This window comes from Acanthochromis polyacanthus, chromosome 1 (genome assembly GCF_021347895.1).
Source record: "Acanthochromis polyacanthus isolate Apoly-LR-REF ecotype Palm Island chromosome 1, KAUST_Apoly_ChrSc, whole genome shotgun sequence".
Classification (NCBI taxonomy): Eukaryota; Metazoa; Chordata; class Actinopteri; family Pomacentridae; genus Acanthochromis; species Acanthochromis polyacanthus.
The window spans coordinates 23,943,388-23,970,445 of NC_067113.1; the positions used below are offsets into that span (position 1 = coordinate 23,943,388).

The window sequence follows — 27,058 nt, forward strand, 5'->3', positions numbered from 1 at the left end:
AGACAGTTTGGGTTTTATATAGGTAAGTAATGTGAAGAGAGCTGTCAGAAAGACTGGTGCATAGTGCATGCAGTTTTCCAATACACACACACACACACTTCAAAATAATGCACCATTATGTTTTGTTTTGTTTGAGACAAGATTTCAGAGACTCCAGACAGACCAGCTTCCAGTACTGGATTGCAAGTCCAGTCCACAAGATGCCGAACCCGTTAAATGTAGTAGAACTATTGTGATCTAAGGACTACTTTCACCATCTCCTTGAGCGCTGTAGGTTGAACGCTACACACACATCATGTTTATTACTGTTCCATATGTACACTGTTAAAATGTAAAGTTTGTCCTGTGTTTCTGTTTCACTGTGCTTGTCCCCTCTCCGCTCCCGTTCTTTCCAAAGGCTTCAGAATCTGGACCACTTCTGCTATTTACTTCACACTGTACATATCACTAGCAAATACTGCTTACATAACATTATACAGCAAGTGGTGTATGTTGTCATGTGTTATATCAGAAGATTTTCCACGAACAGCGACATGCAGAAAGACAAAGCAGCTGTTTGGAGAGGAGAATATTGCTAAGAATACATTTAACAAAACGAGTGCCAAAATGAGACAATAAAATCACAAAATCACAAACCTTTTCAGGGATGGTCATGATTGCTTTGTTGAGTTATGAGATGGAGAATTTCTAAAATACAAAAACAAGATTTTATTCATCCCAATATAATATCATGACTTATATATAAGCTGCTTCCATTTGTTGAATTGCATCTGAAGCATCTCTGTTTTTCAGCTCTTCTTTACAGAGATTCATGAACTGATTAGCCATCAGCAGTATGGATTTTCCCATATCTACAGTACGGTAACACAGTAACATGGTAACACACACACACACACACACACCCCTCTTACGTATTCCCTGCAGTCTGGCTAAAACAGGCTGGACATCACTACAGAGGGAGTCTTTGTATGCACAACACCACGCACAGCACAGTCTACCCACAGAGCACCTGAGCCTTTCATCAGCTCCACCTGCGGTGTGAGCGTGTGTGTGTGTGAGCGTGTGTGTGTGTGAGCGTGTGTGTGTGTGTGTGCAAACTGTATGACTAAGCAAGTGAAAGAAATAGCAGAGACCCAACACACTGGATTATTCAGTTGCCTGACAGCATGCAACCAACCTTTCTTTACTCCATCTTAAAATTAGATATGGTCAGTTAAAAAATTAATGAAAGTAAAATGAGAAAACCAAGTTGACTAAGCCAATTTTATCCCAAAACTAAAACTACACTTTTTGAGAGATAGTCTACTGGGGCCACAGGAGAGAACACACAGTTCCCAAAAAACGAAATGGGTGAGTGCACCAGATCCATAACTGGAGGCTGAAGTGTCATTAGAGAGAGACATGACTGGATAACAACTCAACATCTGCTGGCATTCAGATATCAAGGTCAGGTATGTTGGAGCAATTCCTATAATTTTTGTAAACAATGTTTTTCTAGTCAATCAAATTTGACGGCCAGCAATATCAAATAGTCAATCTGACAAAACTCTAGACTTTTTTTTGTCTTGCCAACAAACCATCTTTCTTAACACTTTTAAGGACGTCATCGTGGCCAAGGAGGGATTTGAGGAAAAGGGATGAAAGGAAGGTCGACAATTTGAGGAAGATAAAACAGTGAGGCGAGGGCAGTCCGTGTTTACCAGAGCAGTCAACCTCCTGCAAAAATGATGTGAACTGGAAGAAACTAATGAGTCTAGACGAGGACTGATACAAAGAGGTTCTGGTATGGATGGTATGCAAATGCACGCACACAGACACACACATCTCTTTACAAGGAAAGCGGGAATAATGTCGTGCTGATGTATCTGGTCCTGAGTGAGTGGGCTGTAGGTCTCTGCTCTCAGTAAACACTGGGAGGTCGGCATCAGTCACTACAGCTACACTGGCAACCCACAGAAGGCAACAATCTTCACAACAGAACACAGACCACCCACACACCCACGCTTGGCTAAACCTCATTAACAAGCATTTGTCCAGACTCCCTGAGATGTTTGAAAAAGTTTTATCAGTTAAAAGCACTGCGAACACTATCACAAACTAGAAAATTCTGTAAAGAACAGTACATGGTTCAACATTGAGCTGAACTTACTAACCTCTTCAGTGGCAAAATTTTTTTATCTCGACGACCAACAGAATGATTCAGAGTTCACCGCTATGTAAAGTTTATCAATTCAGCAGTTTCTGTCATTTCTTTTTTGAAGAATCATTTACATTTACAGTGCAAATAACTAATTTATGATGATTTATAACACTGTGGCTATGTCTAAAAGTCATTGTCACTGTGTTTTGTTAGTTTGAAAGAAAAAGACAGCATTTTTCACAAACGAGAAAACAGTATACAACTCACAACTAATAAACATGGTTGCTGTGAATCAATACTATGACGTTAATGATGAAAATTTAAGATGGCATCGCTGGATCTAATCTGTATTATTAATTTTTGACTTTTTGGAGTTTTCTTCATTTTAACTATATCGCTCAAAAACATGAAACCTGTTTTATGGTGCAGTCTGTGTTAACACCTCGAAGAACCTTATAAATATGTATCCATGGTCCCGAATTTGTTTTTCCGTCTGGACTTGTAAGGTTGGAGAAACCTTGGCAAACACACCCACAACCACAAATTCATGTATATAAATACAGAATGTCAGACTTACGTGTTCCTGGATGAAGTATCCAAGGTCATAACTGATCTGACTTTGTGATTCGCTTAAGCAGTTAAATATACCAGTGAGGTACACAAACTGCTTGCCCATCCATCTCACCAGCTAATCAATAACCACGAGCACACTGATGATGAATGAAGTGAAACTGAAAGCAAATGCAATACACGAACTGTTGCGGTAAGTCTGAAATATTCATTCTGAATTTGTTCAGAAAAAACATTGATACCAGGCTCTACTCCTGACAGAAAATAAGAGCATTTTGTCCCATAACAAATAGATCTCTCTATTCACACATTGGTGTAAGAAAAGGAGAATGAGAAGAATATATACGGGCTAAATCACAGGCTTCAATTAAAGGTATTCAATTCAAATAATCCCTATTTATTAAATAATTAGGTGAATCCTTACTGCATTACATTATTCAACCTTCAATTGGTCAGGTGTGATGAAAAAGAATCTCAAAAACAAACAACACAGAAAGAAATGCATTCTAATAAAGACACAAGCACAACCTCCTCATCACATTACATGCAGAACACAGCTAGCACATAAAATTAAACATATGAATCAACCCACAATATGAAATACCTGCATAAACACATAACACATGAATACACCCATAATCATAGATGCCTACATGCTTCCCACATGGAAATTCATGTATTACATAAAGCACAAATGTTGCCAAATGTACAAAGCATGTTTTAGAGACAGATAACTGGGTGCAGACTGATTGCCTTCATCGACCCAGGAAAGTTAGGCGGTTGAAATCAAATGAATGGTACTCCCTAATATGATTTTGAAAACCAACAGATGGCTCCTCATTTCTTTCGCTAAATCCCCCAAAGCTGCCAACCTGTAGCAGTTACATACACAAACACACACAGACAGAGACGACGGCAAAAAGAGGTAATGAAAATTATGAGTAATGCGTTGGTCAAAGGTAACATGAGGAGAGGAAGGAACAAAAATATGTTCTCCTCTAGGATCAGAAAAATTGAAAAGCAAATCATGTAGGCTAATAGGCTACCTTCAGTGAACCTTCACAGAGTCTTATCTAGCTCTACTGGCCTCACATCTATCCTGCCAAACATTCTGTGGGCGGTCCAATGTTTCAGCCCTAAGGTTCAGCTATGGAGGCACCACGTGAAGCCCAGTGATCAAAGAGAAAGCTCACTAACCAACTTGGTCCATGTTGAGCTTCTGGCATCGCTCCAGCACACTCCTATGTCATCAAGACCCCTGACGTTGTTGCAAAAGCGTTAACATATGTTTCTGTGTGCAGTCGAGCAACTCTGTGTGAATTGTGTATGTGTATAAGATCAAAGACATCTTCGAAATCTCATGAACAAAGCAGGCCGGGGTTGGGTATTTAGTTTTGAACTACATTTGACAGAGCAAGTCAAATATGATAAAGTCACATTTTCTGACACCTGGTTCATACCAAAAACAAACTAAAATGGGCAATTGCTCCATTCAAAGTCTCATTTGCTTAGAGTTCAAACAGGTCAGTGGTTATAGCTGAAGGCTTTTCTCTACTGTTGGTTATGCAGAACTATAAATGAAATTATGTGACAATAAAAAAAAATGTAGCCTGACTTTATATGACCAACTGATGTTGAATAAGTGTTTCTAAAATCAGAAAATTAGTTACAAATATGCTTAATTTAGCATTAAATTTAAACATTTTAATCAAGTTAATGTGTGTTGTCACCATTATTCAGGTGAAAACAGACTAAATCCAGACAGACTGAAACCTACCAGGCTGCTCACAGAAAGTGGACAAAACACACTCCTTTGGTGATATACTACACTAAAGTGATTAGGACAAGAACTTAATAATGTACCTGAATAAAATCTACTAGTTCTTCTTTCAGGTCAACTTAGACACCTCTGATCTTGAGGACAAGAACAGGACTGCCAATTGAAATCAGTTTATTGCTACAGGGAATTCAGGAATCTCATTGGTCTGCTTCGCTAACACCAGACTGTTTTCCAAGCTCTTACTGTGAAGCCAAACAACAGTTAGCTAAGTGAGCAGAACCACTCTTGTTTTCCTGGAGCCACGTGTAATTCTGAAACAAGAAGCACTGCTCTCCAAGTGGCAGCTGTCCAGGCTTTTTTGTTCCACTGATAAATGTAGCTCTCTACCTAAGACAAACAGCCATGTGTTCCAGCTAAGAGACAACTCAAATACTCAGACTCACCCACACTGAAAAGACGGCTCTAACTGAATGCTGTGGTTACAGGGTCATCTGCATAACATCCATATTACACGCCTGTGAACGCAGTGATTTATTCCAAACAAATAAGAAACAGTGACTACTGTAACAACTGCAAGTAATGGTGTTCTCATTAGTATTAGAAGAAAATATCTTGGGGTTTTTTTCTCACATTCGGTCATATTCTGTGACAGCACTATAGTATTTGATCCTGGAATTAGAGCAGCAGTGACAGGCTGGTGTTTCATCCTGGCACCATGCTCATCTTGAAAGTGAAGCGCCTGTGGTTGTCTCTACAGCTTCTTATACTGTAGACTTCCTTTAGCCGTGACATGCAACAGATTACATAACTCTGCCACTGCATGGCCATGAGGCTTCAACTATCTGCTACTGTAGCCATGAGACTGTCAGTGACCCCCATCCCCCAACCTTATATGCACACACTGTGCTTTCACATAATTACACACTCAAAGTCACACAAGTCGCCTTGTGTCTCGAATGCTCTAGGAGGCATGCGCTGGCTGGTTTCACACCCATTGTTTCACTATACACTACATGCACAGGAACACATACATAAGACTCAGAAGAATGCTTTGCTGGCTTAAAGAAATGCCACATGACTAAGTGAAGTATACAAAAGGGCTAGCCTTCAACAGTGAGGCACTTTAATCATTTGAAACATTCCTTCCTTCACATAAAACATTTCAAAATGATAAGATGTAAACTGTTTCTTCTATAGAAATCATCAACACTGCATCAAGAAGCCTTTTTAATACAGGTATCAAATAGCCTGAGGTCTCTGCTCAAAATAAGGAAAGATAGTTGAATGAATGGCAGTTAGTTTCCTTGGGCCTATGCAAAAAAAAATAAAAAATAGAGCCTTGCCGCCCACATCCATCCTCCATGGACCATAACAGAAAACACACCTATTCAGCTGGGTTATATAAAAAGTAAATGAAGTGAGAATGCAACATCCCACAGTCCTTTTACTCACACATTCCAACATTAAGCCTCTTCATCTTTACAGCAAGGTTGGAGTCACTGACTGTATCACATCTCCATAAAAGTAAATCTCTATAAATCCGCTGATAGAAACTTTAAGGCTGTTTAAATTTACTCCCCCCTGACGCGTCAGCAGGGATTTAAGACTGACCCGACTTACATTAACTTGTCTTTCTGTCCGAGTTACGCTGAAATACACAGTCTTTCAATGCATGACAGTGAGCAGTCCTACAGAGGCAATCTGAGGATAAATGTTCAATTACTGACTACGACAATCACTGATAAATACATAATTTTCTTTTATTTTTCATTTAATTAAAGTCAACTCTCATTTATGAACAACATGACAGAAAGGCAAGAGTCAGTCATGATGAACCAGTTAGTTCATGAGTGAATTACTTTACTGCCTTTAGATTATCTGTCAGAAAGTATTTCAGGTGGGATTTAAGCCTTTAAGAAAATGTCAGAGTAAAGTTGGGGGAATAAGGGGAGAGGGATGGGGAAAAATCCCCAGCAGAGCATAGCAATTTGGGAAAAATATCTATTTGCGATTTTTCTAACATATATTGCAATTTGATTTGGGATTTCATTTCCTCAAAGTCAAGCTTCAGTTCACGGTTATTTCACTGTGTAATAGGTTTAAAACATGTAATGGAGCATTACCACATAAGATACCAAAAGCGTGACTGTCACACAAGGAGGACAGCAGGAATTTTCTGATAGTTTACACCCTGGATCAGACACGCTGCGAAACATACGGTGACTATGCAGGTCTGATCCACCTAGTATATACACTGATCGAGAGGCAAGCATAAAGAAGCACTGAAAGTTTCAATTTGTTCAATTTAAATCAAATTATATTACAGCATTAGTGTGATTACTTCATAGCCACAATTCCTATATGCGAAACCGCAAACTTTGCAATTTGCTAATTGCATTGTTTAAAATTATTTTAATTTGAAATCAATTACTTGTTTAGCCCCTAGTCCCTAGCCAGACTCTAAATCATTTATCAAGCAAAAAGGCCAAACAGTTGATATGAATGGGAAACATCTCAAGATACTAGGCTGTTTTTGAAGAGATGAAGATCTATCATGGTGAATGTGGTGCCTGGTGATTTTATTATATTTCAGAGCGCCAAGCTCAAAAGGGACACGCGGGTGAAGGTTGCTGCTGCAGATGTGATGAGACTGGCATTACAAGAAATGAATATCAAGCAAAACTCATTTGCACATGAAAGGAAAAAAGACTCATAATAACCCCTTTTGGAAAAACAGTGTCCATTCTCTAAAACTTGTAGTTAATTTGAGACTTGTACTGACACAATTGGCTTTTATGTGCATGTACCTGACAGTGTAAACACACAGAGACTGACTGTTCAATAGCTACTGCAGGGCAACCTTGAATCTGAATCCAGCATAGACAGATCTTTACTAGCTTTTGTGTTGTATTGATATATTCGAAAATCCTCCTCACACCATTAAATAACTATAAATTCTTGCAATATCATGCTATATGCTGATGAAAAAGCAAAGTTTCATATACATTAAAACTGCAGGATTAACAAATGTCAGTGATCTTCAAAAGCAGTTCTCCTGGCACAAAATTAATAGACTCTAGCTATTCTACTCATGGGCAATAAGCGTAGCTTTAATTTAATTTACAAGCAATATGTCAGTTAATGTTCCACCACTAATAAATCAATAAATAAAAATAACTGAAACCACAATTCCTAGTGAAACAATTATTCAATTCCAGCTTAAATCTAATCTATTTAAAAAAGGATTGCCCTAAAGGCCAGCAGTAAATTGATTTAGCGTGGCATTGTACTGGCAGAGGAAACGTAAACACGCTCATCAGTGTGAACATTAGTGAGAGAATTAAGGGAGACGTGTTGAAATGTGACTCTGGTCACAACTGACACAAACATGCACGCACAAATCCAGACAAACACAATGAATCCATTTAAACAAAAAAAGAAAGAGAGCTTTTCATTTATTCTAACCTGAAAGGCAGATGAAGGTCATGTAATCTCCCTGACCACCGGTAGCCAGGAAAGGGATCTTTTTCTTTGTCCTCCGCTTCACTTGCACAGCAGCAAGCATCTTCTCATCGTGAGGTATGAAAACCTCTTTGTTGATGGCTGACTTGGCACTCATTGTAGAATTAGGCAGGTGTAAACAGCTCCCAAACAGTTGAAGTGGAGAGGTCCAATGTTTACTGAAGAGGAGAAGAGAGAACAGAGACACAGCAAATGAAATTCAGTTTAGTGAAATTGGCAATTTGAAAACTGTTTACAGCGTGAAAACTCAGAGACAGCTGAGCAGATTAAAAAAAAAGATCCTAATAATGAAGTTATATCTACTGGTTGTATGTCTGAACAGTGATCAGTTAAATGCCTAGTGAGATAAAACTCTGCAAATATTCAAGGATGGTTAGAAAAAAGAAAAACTTCAGTATCAGAAACTCGCTTTTTACTCCCGACTTCAGTTATGAGCAGGAGAGAAATCATTATGTCATGGGAGAGTGAAAATTGTAAAACCTATGTCTTTTTTCTGTTCACAACTTCCGCCTTGGGAAAATCACTACCCTCCGTCTCCAGTAGACGCACACCCACACAACCAATCTGAATTCATGCATGCTCTACTGCTCACAGTGTATAACACATTAAAGTAATGACACAGGGAGCAAAGGCTTCCATAACAGAGAGGAGTAGCATCTCTCTGTTCTGCAGCCAGTCTCCACATTCCATATCTCTAAATGTTTTGCCAGTGCTCTCCTTGGAAGCATTGCCACTCACAGAGATGAAATGACTTAAGCCAAGGCTGTAAAGAGTAGTGCTAAGTCTCACTGATACAGAACAGTAACTAGGGAATTTATTTCTTGGACACGGGGAATATAACATGAGACCCACAGCAGTATGTCTGATGCTGTCAGGGAACACTGTGCTTACTTGGCCTATCTGTCCTCAAGTGCAAGATACCGTCAAAGAAGGGGGTTAATTAGGTCCAAATGCCATCATGAGGACCAAGGAACCTAATCATTTTCTCAGCCACACACATTCATTTGAGGCACTCACAACAATATACCGCGCAGGCCACCGTGCTGCTGATAAACCAGTCTGTCAGCCTCAACCGGTGAATGAATTACTCTACTGCAAAGCCAAGCAAGGCAGACTGTATAACAATGTCTTCATCAAACTGACTCGCTAATAAACAACTGCCAACAAATACTCAGTTGTTTTCTAACAGTGCAGCAAGCTTTACAATGAGTGCTCAGCAGCTGAACAGAAGTAAACAGCTTCAAGTTTCACTGACAGATTATCACTATCCCAAATCTTGCAGGGGCACAAAGTTTACGTGGCAGTAAAAGGTCCACAAGCCAACTTCCCCATCCCCAAACTTAGCGGCTGAAAGGCTGCTATTGTTGACTGGCAGTCATTGTTAAAACAGGATTACATCAGGCCAGAAGGAACACTTCAACAGCAGTGCATAAAAGCAGCATAAAAGCTTTGGACACAATGGCATTGTTGGAATATAATGCAATCTAATAAGTAGTCCTGTAGAAAGGAGTATGTCCATAAAGCTATCATTATTGAGTGTGTGAGCTCTATGGTAATTTACTCAGACAGCATTTAGGGATGATGTCATATTGAATTGCATTACAGGAATACAGATGCTCTACAAAGTGGTGTGAAGAATCATCTTTTTTAAAAAAAATCTAACAGGTTTATGTTGCAAGCCCATCATGTTATATTGTATTAAACTGTACATTGCTTGTCAAAATGCACTTAGACATGATCACTAAATTCTGTTAGATGTAGAATTTTAATTTCTCAAAGAAACTTAGATGACAAAAATTACAATATATCAATCACTATATACTCCTAATGATATTCCTGTGTATTTTTCATGTAAATATATTATTCTCATTTTAGAAAATTATAAGGAATACATTCAGTAGTAACAGGTAAATTCACTAGTTGTACATTTACAAACTTGATATTTTTTGCATTTGTTTATGTATGAGAAAGCTACAGCTTTGTGGAATATTTTCTCCATCTCCAATCTGTCTCTCTGCTCCTTCAGCAATGCAAGCTTTCACAGTAAACAAAACTCCAAGCCAAGAGTTTGGGGAGAGTAATTAGAAGGCTAATAAATATGCCTTTCTTTGGAATCTAAAAGACGTCCAACATCCCAGCACTTTGGTTAAGAAAGAGACGTTGTCTATAAAAATAAGCACAGAGCAGTGTTGCCTTGAACTCCATCAAAATCAGAACAGCTCTTTCAACTGGGGCCTTTTAAGCAAGGCATGCACCATGCAAAAGTGGGTTTGAGCTGTGTGTGCATGTCGCACTGAGCTCATTTAAGGGCTGAAAGACCTGTAGTGTGCCAATCCAACCTCAAAGTGCACAAACAGCACAGTACTGAAAAGACTTCGGCAGCATGTCCTCAGAAAATTACAAGCTTCTTCAATATTCTGAGGTAAACTCTGATTTTTTAGCTTGCATTTACCTGTTAATCTAAATGGTAGCTAAATGTCTGTGTACATCAGAGCTCTCAGTATTCAATTTGAACACAACAAAAAAAAAATTTTGTTGCATTTGTTTTCCTGACTGAGGGGAATACAAATGTACAAAGACAATCTTTAACAACAACCTGCTTATACATTTTACTATACATAACTATGTTCATACTTTTTCATTTAGACAGTACTGGCACCAAATGAGGACACCTTTTGCCTTTGCTGCTGTTTTACATTCCATTCCATTCTCACATAAACAGATGGTACGCCAAAAAAGCAAAAACAGAAAATCAAGGTTAACTGCTGAGAAGTCGCTGGTCTTGTTGCTGTCTGGTGGCAATTCAACACAGTGAAGCTCCTCTCTCTGGAAGCCCTAATCCGTAGCATCTCTCCCTCTTCCACACCATCCTCCAGCTAAGAAGGAAGGCTGCCCACATCTCCCCTCAAGCTGTCACTACTGCCTATCCCCCCCTCAGGTGGCCCACTGAAGCATGACGGGAAGGAGGGATAAGGAGATGGGGAATGCGAGGATGAAGACAAGAGGTAGGATAGGAGGAAGAGGCAGACAGGAGCCTCCAGGCAGTGAAATGTAGCCAGCTCTAGTATACAGCTTATGGTTTGACTTTGAGCGGTCGTGTGCAATGCTCACACTGCAGGGCTGAGCAGCTGTAGCCAAGGAGCTGCTGTGGCAGTGAAAACAATGCACATATATTTAACGGCTGCTTATCACTCCATTTTCAAGCAAAGCCCCTTACAAAAACACTTCATTAACTGTGACTGTGTATTGCCATGCACTCAAAGGAACAGCACTGTTCCTGCTTGTTCTCTTGCTCCCTTTTGCCTCGTGCGTTAATGTGAAAAGTATTCAGTCAGTGCTCACTGCTATCCTGGGACCTCAGTGGAGAGGGATCTTTGAGTTAGCCTGCACAGGCACTTCTATAAGCATCAACACAGTCCTGCTTCCCAGCTTGTGCACACAAGCAAGTGGGAATCTGCCACAGAAACAGCAGGAGCAGAGGAAATAGGTCCAAAAGAGAGGCAAATGATATGGGCCTTATCATTACTGAACTAAAGGTGTGTCTTTAATCGCTTTTGGAGAGACATCAAGCTCAAAGCTAAAGCAGCAGTTGGTACCGAGTTAAACAAGACCATCTGTAATCCATCTGTTACCAAATATATTTACTATGCTTTTCATGTAATTAAAAGTCTGGTAGCTGTTGCATCAATTCCTTGGCAAGCTATTAGAAATAAATTACATAGATATAAAGTAGTGAGCTATAGCATACTGTGGATTTAAAAATGTGAGCTAAAGTAGACTAAAGGACCAGGGAAACTATAGATTGCATGTGCTTGCAATGAGTTTTGGACCATGAAAATGATAACACTTCTGGAAAGTGAGGACAGTTTCTTTGATTGTTATGACTTTGTTGCAATATTAGGGTGAGATATAAGCTTAGGTTAAGGTAAGGGCAGGAGCTGGGCATACAAACGTGTATGTGCATGCATAAGAAAAAGCATGATAAGCGTAGAAAACACATTTTTGTGTCTTATCTGTATTCCTTCGAGAACAACCACTGCAGGCTGGGAATTAGAAGTTATCCTTAACTCAGTGTATTTAAGATTTCCCTTGTATACTCTGGCAGCTTCAGTCTAATTTTTGTCTGTTTAGACTCTGCTGTTGGATATCTGTACATAGACAGCACTGCAGAACCGAGCACAAACAAGACTATAGGTCTTGGAAAACTGTTAAAAAAACTGTCTATTCCAAAAACAGAGAAGCTAACTTGTTGTTGGAAATTCATTACATTCCAGATAGAAACAATGAGAATAATCTATGACTAATACCATAAAAAAAAACATTCTAAAAATTGCAGTGTGACAGGCATATAAATATCCAACAGGTAACAACCATCTAAAAGTACAGTGTTTCTTATGAGGTCCATGTGCTATATTTGAGCGACAGTGATGATGGCATTCTTGAAATAAACACGTTCAGTAAACATACAGCTGCACTGCACTGGTGTGTCAACAAACATTTTTTCATTATTTTTTTTATTCTTGGTAAGCCAGTAACAAGAAAATAACATTCAGTCTACCAACAAAGCAATGGAACAGGCATCACTCGTACATGGGGTGTGGACTAAACCTTAGAGGAATCAGTATGATTTACAAAAGAAGTGCATCAGAAATTATAAAACATAATAATCTGGCAAGATAGCCAACTAAATAAATAATAAATCCTCCTCTAGAAGCTATTCAGCTACTCCTCCCACGCACATTTGACTAGCTTTGGAAACTTTCAAAGACAAAATAGTTTCTTTCATTCCATACCGCACTCAAAGATGAATGAAAGAAATAAAACACTTCGTCTCATCTACTGCCTCTCATGCGTGTCTTTCATATTGACTCATGGCTCTGTACGAGGCCTTGATTTTACAGGAAAAAAAAAAACTCCCACAGTGCACCCATCTTCATAGATTAAATCTTTAGAGAGTGATGTCATTCAACAGTGTCACTGTGAGTGAGCAGCATCCAACATCACTACATGAACAGATGGTGAATGTTACCTCTCATAAAATAATTGAGAGATTACACCATCTACCCCGCTGTTTTTGTGGTGTCAGCTCCAGGCCTGTGATGTTCCAAAATTCAATCTTGCATTAGCGGAGCACCACGTTAGAAAAAAAAACAGCACTAACACAGTGTTCACATATTCAGTAAAAACTTATAAGCATCATGTTTGTTGGTATGGGTCAATAGTACCAAAATGTATTATTACGTTATGCAGCTACACGTTCCACTTCATGCTGAAGAGAAGTTATTTGGTATTTCACAGCACAAGACTTGAAGGTCAATAAACAAAGCCCAGTATATCTTCAATTTGACACTTCAAAGCTGCACTTGGGAAGTCAGAGAAGCTCCTTATCTGTGGTAGCTTTACTTTGAAACTGGACTGCGAAATACCACGTCAGTATATTTCAAACCAAGTCAAAAACCAGCACAATTTTACAGCAGTTTATTAAAGCAGGGTGACACTACAAGCCTGATTTAGCTGTCCAAGTTTTGACATGTAAGACTGCCTTAGGAAACAGGAATGTTAATTATGACATTGTAAATAATCAACTGCTGTAAAAATGCAATCAATCAAAAAATAGGTCAACTGATTAGGCAGAAAATAAGGGCCACGCATGTCAGTAGTTTTGAAGATTTGCGTGGCCACCAGGGAGAGCTTCTTACTGTTTAGTGACATGGAGTTACAGGTGTGTTTGCTCAAGGAAAATCGGTGCTTCTCCCTGGCTGTGTAGCTGCCAACTGTGTCAGTTATGATGATGAATTTTGCACCATCAAGCTGTGAATGAGGTGTCGGGTGACTTTCCAGTTCAGCGGTATGAGGATTATTTTGATATCAAACAGACGTGCAAAGGTTAATAACGTTACAGGTCAATTACTGTGAATGACTCCAGCTCGTTTGCTGTGTTTAACACTGGAGCAACCTGAGGAGGTGGTCACTCATTCCATACTGACAAGAAAAAGGCCAAGGGGAATGTTAACCTTAAAATCCAAATTGTTAAAAGAATAGTTCTGTGGTTTTTATTTCAGTTATGTTGGGTTTGAATTTTGATTGTTGTGGAGGAGTGAAATGGTTTTCATTGTTTGTGTTGCAGAGTGCATTGGGGGGGACAGAGACTTCTGTTGGAGTTAATTGCCTAATGAGTAGGGAATGAGCCCAAATTTACTAGCATTCTGGTAGCCCTGTGGCTAATGCTTTTATTCAACATATGTTAGAATGTCCACTGCATTTTATGCATTTCAAGTATGTATCAATTATCGTTAATGTGGCCGACTAGCAGGAAAATTGTTTGAAATTTGCATCATGATTTGGAGCCAACTCATGTCAGCTCATTAACACAATCCGTCTACCATCTTTAACTTCCAGAGACCCTCAAATGTGTTTGATTTTGTCAAATGTAGTCAACTTAAAACAAGCTAAGAATGGGACTACAGGAGTTTTAACCAGAACACTAAACAATATCACCAGGCTTACAAGTTATCTCAAACTTCTCCAACAGAAATGTCAGCCAGTGCTGCAACTCAACAATGTTTTTCTCCAAATTCAGCATCTAGCACTCACTTTTCTTTGCAAACTCTCAGAAACATTGGGTGCTAAGCTGCTCTCGCTGCCTGCGCATCATTTCAGAACAACTCAGGAGGAAAATCTTTACTTTTTCTTGTTCATTTCATATTTGAGACAGCAGGGCATCTCGATTCCTCACAACCAAATCTAAATGAAGAGTTGTTTCATGTGTGACTTCAAGCCCGAACTACTGTGTTTACTGTGTGGATAACAGCATCAGCAAGGCAAGAAATTACAGTACAGAGATTCTAGCTTTCACATAGTTGAAAAGTTTACGCTCAGCAGAGGGATCAAACTGATTTCCAGAATGTGAACAGAAAAAAATCCATGTCAACATCCATAATTGGCCATTCTGAGAGATGCTCCTCCTACGGAAATTTGTAGGCCACTTTGTTCTGGCGGGAGTATTACAGCAGTTTGCCTGAAATGCTCTGATGGGATCAAAACCATTTTTTGCCTCAGGATCCTTCTTATTATTTCATTGTTCGTTTTCCACCCTGTCTTGGTAAATTATGTCTCTAATAGGATTTGTATGCATTTTTTTTTCCTTCACAATATGCAAGACAACCAGTGAACATTGTACACTGTGGGACAAGAAGCAAGTGACAATGTACATAAGAATAAACAGTGTATGTCCCTCTGATGTCTGTTTTATGTTGTGAAATAAGAGAAACCATAGATCACAAAAAAGAATAGCTCCCCATCAAAGCAGCTACCTGAACAGGACCTTAGTCTTTTCCCTCAAAAAGAAAAGATATGGAAAGACCCATCCATTTTCCAGGGTGACTCAGCTGCTACTGAAGGTTATATAGTGCCAGTGAGGCATGGTCTAACAATGAATCAATGAATGATATGCCATGCCCCCAAATGAGCTCATTCTTTATAGCGCAGCACCTTATAGCAATAAAACATTTGAGAGGGACTGGGTAAACAGCAGAAAAGCAAACATAGAGCCCTTACCAACAGATGTCTCAAACACTGCAGGGATCATTACCACAATGAGGCAACAGCACGAGGCATTAACAATACAAAACTGAGTGCACAATAAGCTGAAACAACGGCCCTGTGGAAGCCAAAACAGTAGATAAGGTTGATGCAGTTAGAGGCGAACACAAAAAAAAATCTGTCCAAATCAGTGTTAATCAGCCTTGCGGCATCATTTTACCACAATTCCATTAAATATACTGCAAACAGAGGTGTTGCTTAATATCACAGCACAGGGCTCAGCACGAATGTAATGCAGAGAATGTGACTGCAGTTTCAGTGATTTAGATTTCTCAGGGACTCTAAATCTTAGTGTCACTTTGTCACACACACTGAAAGGCTAGTTTTGTTCTCCTTCGCACTGTATGATCCACTGAAGAAAGGAGAATCTTTATGTCTTTATATGTCTGCCTCCAAAGATATGTCCTGTCTCACAAAAGTCCAAACTGAGGTGACACACAGCAGGAGGGATCCAGCGCAACAGTTCACATAATGCTGACTGTAATAGGACACTGAAACATGGGCAAATGTCTAACCTTATCTTTTATAGCATGCTGGGGCAAATTAAACCCTGAACTCCAGAATACGTAGTAGCAATATGTTAATGTAAGTGGGTTAGTTAATGCCACTGGGAAGTGCAGAGGTAGGATTAGGAGCCTCAGAGCTAATCTGAACCAAACGGCGTCCCAGGTCCCAACCCGTCAGAGAAACAGCAGTGGAGACGTGTAGAAATTGCCCTTCTGGGATACTGGTATTTAAATACAGCTCTCTCTTTTTCCCTTGTATGGACTTGGTGAAGAGCCAGGCTAAGATTTTTTAAATGGATTAAAATCATTGATTGTCATCAAACCAAAAAAAAACAAGCATGCTTGCAGAATGTGGACATTTTGGCAAATCAAAGTTTTTCTGACAGTAAATTTCCTTTGAGCATTTGCTTACTTTGGTCACAAGGTCTCTAAACTACATTTGCCTCAAGGTCAGCTAAAACATTAACTATTTGCTTTCAAAACTCCAGAAGGCTGTGTTTGCACTTTCGTTTTACACATGCTATCTGAATAGCTTGTCCTGACTTGACTTTATATGACTGCAGCACTGATTATCCAAATGTGAGTGTTTACTATTTAATGCTACCATCTCTGCTGAGGAATCAACCACCTGTCAAACAGTACATGGTTCATTAGCACCAGCTCAGCAAGATTCTCTGCAGCCTAAAAAGTACAGGCTATGTAACCACAAGGTTTCGACAATGAGTGTGGACTTTATGATCTGCGATCCTGTTGCTTTATGAGCAAACAGACTGATGACAGAATCATCAAGTTGGACTACACCCAAAATTCACTGACAGCAATTTCACTGGAATATTTGCACTTCCAAGTCCTACAGTGGACAAATAACTTATTCTACTGGACATTTTAAAGCTGTATTTTAGTTTTTGTTTTACAACAACACAGTGTGGCAGACGTGGTTTATAGCGTTAGCAAACAAGAAGGTGCGGTTTACCTGCATAAACAAAACAAAATATAAAAATATCCACTGTCTGTGAAGCAAATAACCCGAAATCGTCAAAGAAAAGACTTAAACACAATGCTTGCGTCAAAATATTTAAAAAACAACGCTCGGTTAAAATAATAAACAAGTTCTTTTTAGGGAAACACCATCAGCTGTTAATTAGCTATAGTCGCGCGCACACACATGATTTTAACCGCAACCGCTTGTTGACGCAGTTTGTGCCAACAGCGTAAAAAAAAAACACCCTCATACATGAATTAAACTTCACTTCTGCGCAACATTTAGAACATTTACAGGACAAACTGAAGTGAAACTGTCCGTTAAGGTGACTCACCGACGCGTTTTCCACGTGCGGGTCCGCGAATTCGGTTTATTTTTCTTCTTCCAGCTGTCACAGTTCGCCCACTTTTTCCAGCGGCTCCTTCTTCTTCTTCTTCTTCTTCTCCCTTACAGTCAGCTGTCCTCTCACAACACACGGGAGCATTTCGCGTTTAGCATCGCGTCGACTTCACTTCACTGTGTAGTTTCTGAGTGACTGTTTGCTGCCGGAGAGCCAGGCTTACTGACTGGCTGAGCGTGTGTGTGTGTGTTTGTGAGTGAGTGTGGATGGGAAACCAGTAGCAGGTTCCCAGACACGCAGCGCAGCCCGCCAATCACGGACGGTGTCACAGTACCGCGCAGCCCGCGTGTTTCTGGGAGTCTCTGCAAAGTGACGACCGACGAAGAAGAAACATTCCCAGGGAGGACTGGGAATTGAGGATGCGTGTTTATTGCCTCTAGTGAAATCGTAAAACACTCCAGTGTAATTCGCACTGGCATTTTACTGGCAACTTCTAAACTCGAAGCATTAAAGAGGCTCTTTGGTGAGATGATTTAAAGTTGCTCCACAGTCCGTACACAGACCCTCCACTTTGGTGAAATTACACCTCTTATACAAGATCATTCAAGGAATCTCTTGCTTAATCTAGTGCATTATAAGAAGATGAAAAAAATCCAACTTACTCCTTTAAATAAACGTTTTAAGTTGCACACATTACTTTCATGAGTTGGGTTGACAAAATCTGGGTAGTTGCATCAACTAAATATTGTGTCTATTTTGAACTCAAATTTATGCATTAGTTGGTTTAAAGCAATATGCAAGTTGAGGTAATTAAAAAAAATGCCTGTTTGGCTTCATTTTTAGGATTTCGTGTCTTCTCCCCTGAACATGCCTCATAATTTCAGATGCAGAGGGAAAGCTAATCCCCCTAACTAAGTGCAGTTTGTTGGTTTAATTTAGTGGTATCAAAAGTTACCATATCTCAAAAAGAATGATGCAAACTTTTGTGCTTTTTATTCTGCATAACATTATTTTATAGAGCATAAGAATAAGAATTAAGTGCAGGAATGTATTAGACTGTAAGAATGGGAGATGCAGTAATAAATATTGCCGATTGCTTAGCAGTGACATTTTAAGTGTCCACATGTGACAGTACAGGATACACACCTGGATGTTTACCAAGATGGCCATAAAAAAATAAAAGAGTTGAGCTGCATTACTGCAATCCTGCCTGCCAACTGGATTCATGGAGTGAGTTTAAGCTAAATATTCAGTCCAGTTCAATTCATTTTGGTTCAATTCATCTCAAGGCACATCGCATACTAAAGTAAACACCTTACCATAACTATATTATGCAGAAAGAAACCCAATAAATTCAAAGATTCACTTTCAGCAACCTCTTTAGTGTGGGAAAGTAAAACTCCCCGCTAACAGGAAGAAACCTCTGGCAGAAAAAGGCTCAGGGAGGGAGTCATCTGCCTCCTCCAGGTGGGGTGAGGTTAAAGAGAGATACAAATCAGTAAAAAGTGCACATAGGAGAACAATAAACACTGTGGAGGCTGGTGAGGCCAATAAGACCAGACAGTTATGGTGCCAGAGATACCTACAGAAAGGACAAAACACAAACTACAGGACAGAAACGACACAAAGTAAGTGGCACACAATGGCAGCGTGGCAGATAATATTAAACTAGCATTTAGTAACCTTTTCTGTGACTCAGACCTTTAATACATCTGATTACAGCAGGATCCTTTAACAATAACTACGACTAAACTCCTTAAGGCCGCTATATAAACATCACTTTGGAATTTCAAATATGATACATCTTCAAAACGTAGTTTGCAGCACTCGTGGCAGTGACACTTTCACTTTCCATTCCTATCAGGATGTTTTATGATGAATGATTAATACTTTGTATGTCTTTCTATTGCTGAAATCAAATAACTCTGATAACAGTAGGTGTCCTTCACTATCATTTAGTCAACAGAAAGAGATCATTTGCCCAAGGACACATAAAAGAAATTAAAAATCTTGAAGTCCCTCTCTGATATGTAGAAGTGTTGTTCTTCCCCCCATCAAAACAAGCCCTTGTTGCCGTAAAATGGCTTAGATGTCACCCTGCACTATTGCTCTTTCTAGAATGTGTGCATTTATGAAATGTCCAACTCTTTCTCCATCCACTTCTGCTTGCTGCACCTCAAGCAAACCAGCTCAACTTCTTCTCTGCTCAGAACTCTTCTTCACTGCACAGTTGCACATTGTAATACCAGAGTAATTTAAAAATAAATGCTTAGACAGAAGTTGATTCTGCAGATGAATAATGATACTGAGAGCTCCACCCTGCAATTTAACAGGATTTATTCCTGTCTGAATCCATGTTTTCGAGACCGCTTATGAGACAGTCCTATGCAGTTTTAAGGTGGAGATGCTAAGCCATGGCAGTGACTGCTTATTTCACTCATGATGTGTCACCTGCCATCTAAAAAACACCAACAATGGTCATACAGCAGGCTTTAAATCCTTCTGATGATACACTACAATATAACGATTATGGTAAAAAATAGTGTTTTCTGTGTTTCACAGGCTGGTTTGTATGATTCAGACGAATTATTGCAGGAACTCCACAGAAGACTAACTGAACAATGAGCAGTGTGACATTCCCTAAGGTCGTCATAAAGCACTAATAGTTTAACTGCCTTTAAATATTTGTTCAGACATGCCATCACTGCTGAAACAGGACATGAAACAGGTTACTATTTTGACTATAGTGCCACCTCAGTGTGGCAAAACTCACTTCACACATCTCAGATTATAGCAGGATTCCCGCAGTGTGACAGACTCGACTGTAACTAGGGCATTCCCCAAGACCACCATAAAAAGTAGCTTAACGTCTTCGCATTGCTTGTTTAGACAGGGCTACACTACCTGAACATTTTCCAACAGAGCACTGCTGGGTATGTGGGCGGTGTCAGGACCGTTCAGAGTTACCAGCAGCTGTTGACCACTGTCCTTTGTTTCTACAACCATGACAGCAGAAATCCGCTCCATGGGAATTCACACACACACACACACATAGTGGAATTGTCTATCTGTGTTTCTATTTTGTCTAGCTAATGTTTTGCTTTGCTGGTCGTGAGTCATCCAGGTTCCCCAGAGAGCTTTAATTCCTCTTTCTGATAGATTTGGCTTCTTTTATGCGCTCTGTCTTCATTTTGAACAGACTTGGATGCCGCCGCCTCGTCTCAGATAGTTCATAGCTTTGTGCGCTTCTGTTTTTTGCCTCTGGCTCTTTGCGGCTGATCATTAACATGTTGCAGAGGGAGCTGATGAGCAGTTAGGGCCATCACCATTTGTCATGATAAGCAGAGGACCAGTTGCGCTGTAACAGATGTCCACGGGTCAACTGAAAAAGACACAATATTAAATGCACAATAACAGATCCACTTGTGGCTAATGAACAACAGTCTTGTTGTCAAATATGGATGTTTCTGTTTTCTGCATCCTTCCAAATTTCATGCAAAACACTTTGTTGGACTAAATTTGAGTGGTAACATTAAGTACTGCAGCAATTTACTCCTTTTTATGCTGGTTTTGCACTGACAAATGCAATTTATTTACCCGCGCAGTGACAAAAGCTAAAGCTAGATGGATTTCTGATTTTTGCAGGCAAAAAACAAAATTTCACTTGGGAGATGGGACACCAATAATTAGATATGAATGGTCCTTAAACTTCCATGGGATCATATTACACTTTCTGATTCCATGCTACAGCAAGCTGCTCAGCCATCTGGTGCAGCATGTGGAAATAGTTCTTTTCAGGAATTTAGATTTGAATTTCTTTTTTTTTTTTGCCCTCTGAGACTACCTGAGACTGCACTTATTTTCAGACAATCCTCTTTGATTTACACAGGCTCTCCGACCGAGTATAAATTAGGATCTGAAGGGGAATGTTTTGCTGCTATGGCTGCGAAGCCTCTGGGAGAGCAGCAAGAAAGTATTGTGACACTGTACTGCTGAAATGTACCTCTGTGCTCCCCATCATGAGCAAACAGTTTCACAGAAATGACTCACTGTTTCCAGGTGGAGGGAAAAAAGGGAGACGGTGGCCAAAGGGGGGAAAATGATGCATATACTCGCATGCAAACACACAGACGGACACAGGCCGAGAGGGTTAAAAGGGCATTAGCTGTTTCCTGCTGGTGAGTTTGGGATTTCAGGCAGTTGAGTCTCTCCAGGGAGAGCCTGGCTGGCGATTTGCTCTGATGAAAGAGGCAAAACACGGAACAAAGTCAAGGTTTTCTACGGCACTACCAGTCTCAATAACAGGCGGAAGACTGATTGCCCAACAAATATGCTGACAGCTTGGCTCTGCTCGTTGCTCAATGCAATGCTGAGGTTAGCTTTTGGATGCATGACACACCGCACAGACGGAAACATCCTCCAGGTTTTTGCTTGTGTGGTTTGAAGTTTCCAAGATGTGTTTAACTGGACTGGAATCTTTGAGAAGGAAAAAGTGGTGGAAACGAAACCAGTCACGGCTATTCTGGGGAATATGTTGTGATTTACAACAAAATATAGCAACGGCAAATGTCCTACTCACTTTCAGAGCCTCGGGAAATTTGCAGAATTGTTCCACACTGTAAAAAATGAAAGTTTTTTTATTCGTTTTTAACTTTTCTTTTGTGTCTACAGATTTTTCCTGTTTTGCTAAATTACAGATAATGACTTGTAAAAATCAGAAAAAAAAGTGTTCATTTAAATGTTAACCCTATAAAAACAGGTCAAAACTCAGAATAAAGTCCACATCAAAAATTTATATTTTTTAACAAATGATAATTCATGATTTTAAAATGTTCGACCCTAAAGTACAACAATTGTTTTGTTTTTTTACTGTACTTAAATCAAGAAAAACATAGTTATTTTATCATTATTTGCAATTATTTGAAAGAAAAATATCTGTATTAAGGTTTTAAGAAAGGTAGTGTCTACAGATACGGACCGTACCCGTAGCCTGTGGCCTACGGATACGGCACTTTCCATTTGCCAACAGATACGGACCCGTATGCGAGTCTCGCGAGTCAAGAAGCTGCTAACCACTGCAAACTGTTGAAAGGTAAGCAAAGGTTAGGGTTAGGGTCAGTGTTAGGGTTAGGTTTAGGGTCCGTACCTGTAGTACCGATGCTACGGGTCCGTACCTCTCGCGTCTACCGGGAGTCACGTTACCAGATCTCGCGTATCTGATTGGCAAATGGAAAGTGCCGTATCCGTAGGCCACAGGCTACGGGTACGGGTACGGGTCCGTACCTCTAGCAACAACCTTTAAGAAATAGTAAAACTATCTTTAACAATTATTTTATAGATTTGCCTGTTCAATGACTTGCAAAAATCACAGAAAAAAGTATTAATTTGCATGTTAACCCTATAAAACAGGCCCAAATTGTAAATAACATCAATAATCAGTATTTTTATAAATGCCAATTTGTTATTTTACAATATTTGACCCTATAATCACACTGTTTGTCACTGTTTGCAATCAAATTGTATTTAAAACAAAAATGTTGTTATTTTAGAGATATTTGCAATTATTTTAAAGAAGAATATTGCACTTTCTAAACATTCTTTTGCAGATTTTCCTTGCTGTATTTAATGACCAATAATAACTAGTAAAATCACAGAAAAAATTATTTATTTACATGCTAACTGTATAAAACAGGTCAAAACTACACGTATTGTCCACATCAAAAATCTTACCTACTGTATTTTTTTAATTTTACAGGATATGATCAGAAAATGACACAATTTTAATGTACTTAAAATAGCTAAAACAATATATCATTTCTGTACAGATATTTTCCATTATTGTTTTTTTTTTTTTAACATTGCAGTAAATGGTAGTATTTATATAGTGCTTTTATCCAAAGCACTTCACATGATACATCACATTCACCCATTCACACACACATGGCGGGAGCTGCCATGCAAGGTGCTAACCACCAACCCACCAGGAGCAATTAGGGATTTGGTGTCTTGCTCAGGGACACCTCAACATGAGCACGACGGGCCGAGGATCGAACCACAACCCTCCAGTTGCGAGACGGCCACTCTACCCACTGAGCTATACCGCTCCCACTGCAGTGTTCCACTATTTTTAAACACACGTTTTCTGGCACAATGGCTGCCAGATTTGAACTTCTACAGTGCATGTTTAGTAGAGGACCTTTGAATTATTATTGAATTATTATTGCAGTTTCATCAAGACGGTTAAAAACAAAGAGTCTTTCACAATTCTGAAAACACCTTCAGAATTGCAGCGAGTGTCATTAAACTGGTACATTTTTAGGAAAATTAGACACTCGGCACTGTGATGGTAATACACAAGAGGCATAAATGGAGCTGGTTCTGTTACATTGCTTTATCAAAGCTGCTCCACTCTCAAAATCAGCAATATTCAAAACACAGTTGCCTCTTTTCAGCAGCACCATAAGCAGAAAATTCCAGACTCATTATGCATAATTTTATAGACATTATGAAACCAGCACAACATCTTCCATACCACATCTTTATAGTCAGTGGAGTATGTAAACAGAAAGGCCTCTTTTTATGGCTTAAATGGAGAGTTACTGCATGTGATCATCAAAAAGAGCTCGTCTAGGCTACGGTGAGACTTGTCCTCCTGACACCAGCTTGTAACGATGGACTTGCCAGTGAAGAGGTTAAGAGGGTAATCATTGACATTCTCCCTACTTGAGTACAGTCAGTGCTTTTTCCATTAATAAAGCACTCCCAAAGGAAGGAAGAGCTACTGACAGAGCTCTACCTGGCACTTCTTTTTTCCTTGGCTCCATCCTTTCTTCCCCCCTTTTCTCTCGCTCTTTCTCCCCTGCGTTCCTTCTATCCCTCCCGCCAAAATCCTGGAAAACATAAACATCCTTCCAGCCCATGACGTCACCCCAGGAGCTGTGCAGGCTGGAGGGATTAGAGGAGAGCGAGGTGCCTCAGTCCACGTGGTAAACATGGAGAGCTGACGATGGAGGAATGGAACGGTGCGAGGGATCCTTCGCTCCAAACCGCCGGCTGCCTCTCATCTCTCCACATGGCCAGATGGTTGCCATACACTCACACAAAACGCTCTCCGTCTCCTGTTTTTTTTTTCTCCTTTCTTCTTTTTCTTCCCTGAATGTCTCTGCTGCACTAATCAAACACTGAATTCATGTGGTTTGTTGTTTACTCTGCGCAGTGTGAGGTATGAAACACCAGACATTGGTTTCAGAGCTGCATGGGAGCCCACCAGGGACAAAAACACATCTCATTGTGATTGTGCTGACATGCATATATTACTTGAGAAAGTTTTGCACACTGTCTGAGCTGTTGTGTGCCTTGATTTGAGATTTTATTGAGAAGGGAGACCATCAAACGTGTTTTCTGTTCTTTTGTTCCTTCGTAGCTCTTGTTAAACTTTGTTGAAGTTGGCACATCATGTTTATTTGAGGGATCGTCCTAAAACCCTCTGCCTCGATCTCACTAATGAAGCAATGAAATACGACTGCGTGTGTGTTTGTGTGTGTGTGTGTGCATACCAAACCAGATCAAGTGTAGCAATCTGCTTTGATAATCTCTAAGCAGTGTGAAATAAGAAAATATTCCGACCTCAGCTCTGGTATTGATTTCAGCTGCTCGTGCCTGATAAAAGATCTCATAACTAATCCCATCAGATCCACGTGAACCCGGTCTGACCTTGTGTCATAAAACTGACCTCTATGTTGTTGTTTTTTTTAGGATATTGTCTTTCATTAATGCTTCGCTTCTTTGCTGGAGTCTCTCCTATTCAGGTGTTGAAACAAGCTTCTTCACCCGAGTGCATTTCAGTTTAAATCCTCTCGTCATGAGCATCAATTTGAGGACACCTGAAGTAATCAAGTCCCCTTGTTGCACGCACAGTTGTGCTCAGGGTAGCATGGAAATACAAATAAGCTTCTGCAGAGCTCTGTGTTGGGCAGCATCACTTTTTGATACACTTATATCTGTATTCTTTTGACTTTTCAGTCACTGCTGGAACAGAAAGATGTGACACTTTTCATTTTGCTGCTCACACTGACATCATTTTGTGCAGAATTTTGGGGACCACTCGCAGGAATATTCCTCTGCCAAAGACAGCCACTTTAATTAGATTTGAAGCAGATATTAAACATCCATCATCTGATTGCCCAGCCAACCACAAGTAATGGCTTTCGTACTCAGATCAATCAAAGCAGCTTTGTGTCTGTATTAAATACAGCAAATAGATTTGCTTGGAATCTCTGTTTTGAAGTCTGTATTGCAAATAAAGAGCTGGCTTTTCAATCAATGACATATTTTAATATAAAAATCCATATTTAATTAAAGTCAGACTGCTGGATTATGAGGAGAAGTGGGGAGGTCTTAACATTTTTTACAATATTATTCTGCTTATCGTTAACAAATCTGGTTGAATGAGGCTCCACTGTTTAACCACAAGGAGATGTTTTTTCGCAGACTAAAGAATGCTTCCCGCTTTCGGACACACAGTGCAGCACTTCAACCATAAAACCTGTGAAAATTAGAAAAAGATTCATTGTGCAAGATGTGCAAAAGATGCTTGAAAACGTGTAAAGGAGGAGAACGTCTCCATTTTGCATTTCAGATCTGCATCATAATATGAAATCTGTGCCTTTGCAATCAGCACTGTGGGCTGCAGTTGCTCTTTTTCTACGTTTTGGATGTTACGAAAACGAATATAGTCAAAGTGGTAGCAGTCGTAATCCACGCGGCCTTTCGTTGTAAGACTCCTGCTGTACAAAAGGACACACAAAGCCGAATGCAAAACACTTCATAGCTGTGTTTTAGCCTTCTTCTGTTTTGCCTCGCCTGCCATTATGCATCATGGTAACGCTTTAGAAAGTAATTTTTCCCACAGGGAGCTGCTTAATGCAGGAGTGGGAAAAAAAGGAGAAAAAAAAAACGAGCCCATCTTGAATCAAAGTTAATACTCTGGGGCGTGATGAAGTCAGATTTCGGAATGACTCGCTGGGCGAAAGGATCAGTAATGGAGCCACACACCATTACACACCACAAACTAAATCCATCTCTATCGCGGCAGTGAGACAGGCGGGTGATCGGTGTGTGGAATGTGTGTATGTGGTATTCTTCCAAACACTAAGTCACCTCTGTCATCAGAAAGGACTGAGCCACCTGAAGGCCTCATTGGAGTCTCTCAGTCTGCATTATATTGAAGAAGTGCTTTAAATTTCATGATTTTAGCCTTTTCTTTTCTTTACAAAAAATGCAGTGTTGTTAATGCTGGGACCTGGTGTTACACCTGCGCTTCAGTTATCACACTGGATAGTGTTTTTCCTTTATTGCAGCAACATCAGCAAGTGATTTCACTTTTTGTTGTGATTGATCCAGCTTTAGGTTTCAGTCTGTCCTGTCTCCTTTGTCCTCTGTTCCTGCCTGCCAGTAACCCACTCACTCTCTACTCCTTTTCCATTTCATTGCCAGCTAAAAGTCAAAAGCAGCTAATTTAGCCGATCGATGAGCAGAGCCTTCTGGGTAACACAAAGAGCCAGGATTGGTGCCGCTATGAGACTCTACCACATCCGTAACAGCCATGGCAGATAAA

At 39.8% G+C, this 27,058-nt stretch overlaps 1 protein-coding gene across 2 annotated transcripts in view; it reads right to left on the reverse strand.

Annotated features, from left to right (window-relative positions):
- The window catches only part of stxbp6 (syntaxin binding protein 6 (amisyn)), a 65,955-nt gene extending 48,191 nt beyond the window's left edge, over positions 1–17,764 (reverse strand). The window contains exons 1-2 of one of the 2 annotated variants that reach the window (XM_051956560.1): positions 17,437–17,764; positions 7,956–8,170 (exon numbers count right to left, since the gene is read on the reverse strand). In XM_051956560.1, the coding sequence (XP_051812520.1) occupies positions 7,956–8,109 (154 nt within the window). In that variant the 5' untranslated portion in view covers positions 8,110–8,170; positions 17,437–17,764. The remainder of the gene's footprint in view (positions 1–7,955; positions 8,171–17,436) is intronic. The other variant, XM_022214987.2, reaches the window with a different exon arrangement.
- Positions 17,765–27,058: the final 9,294 nt, after the last annotated feature.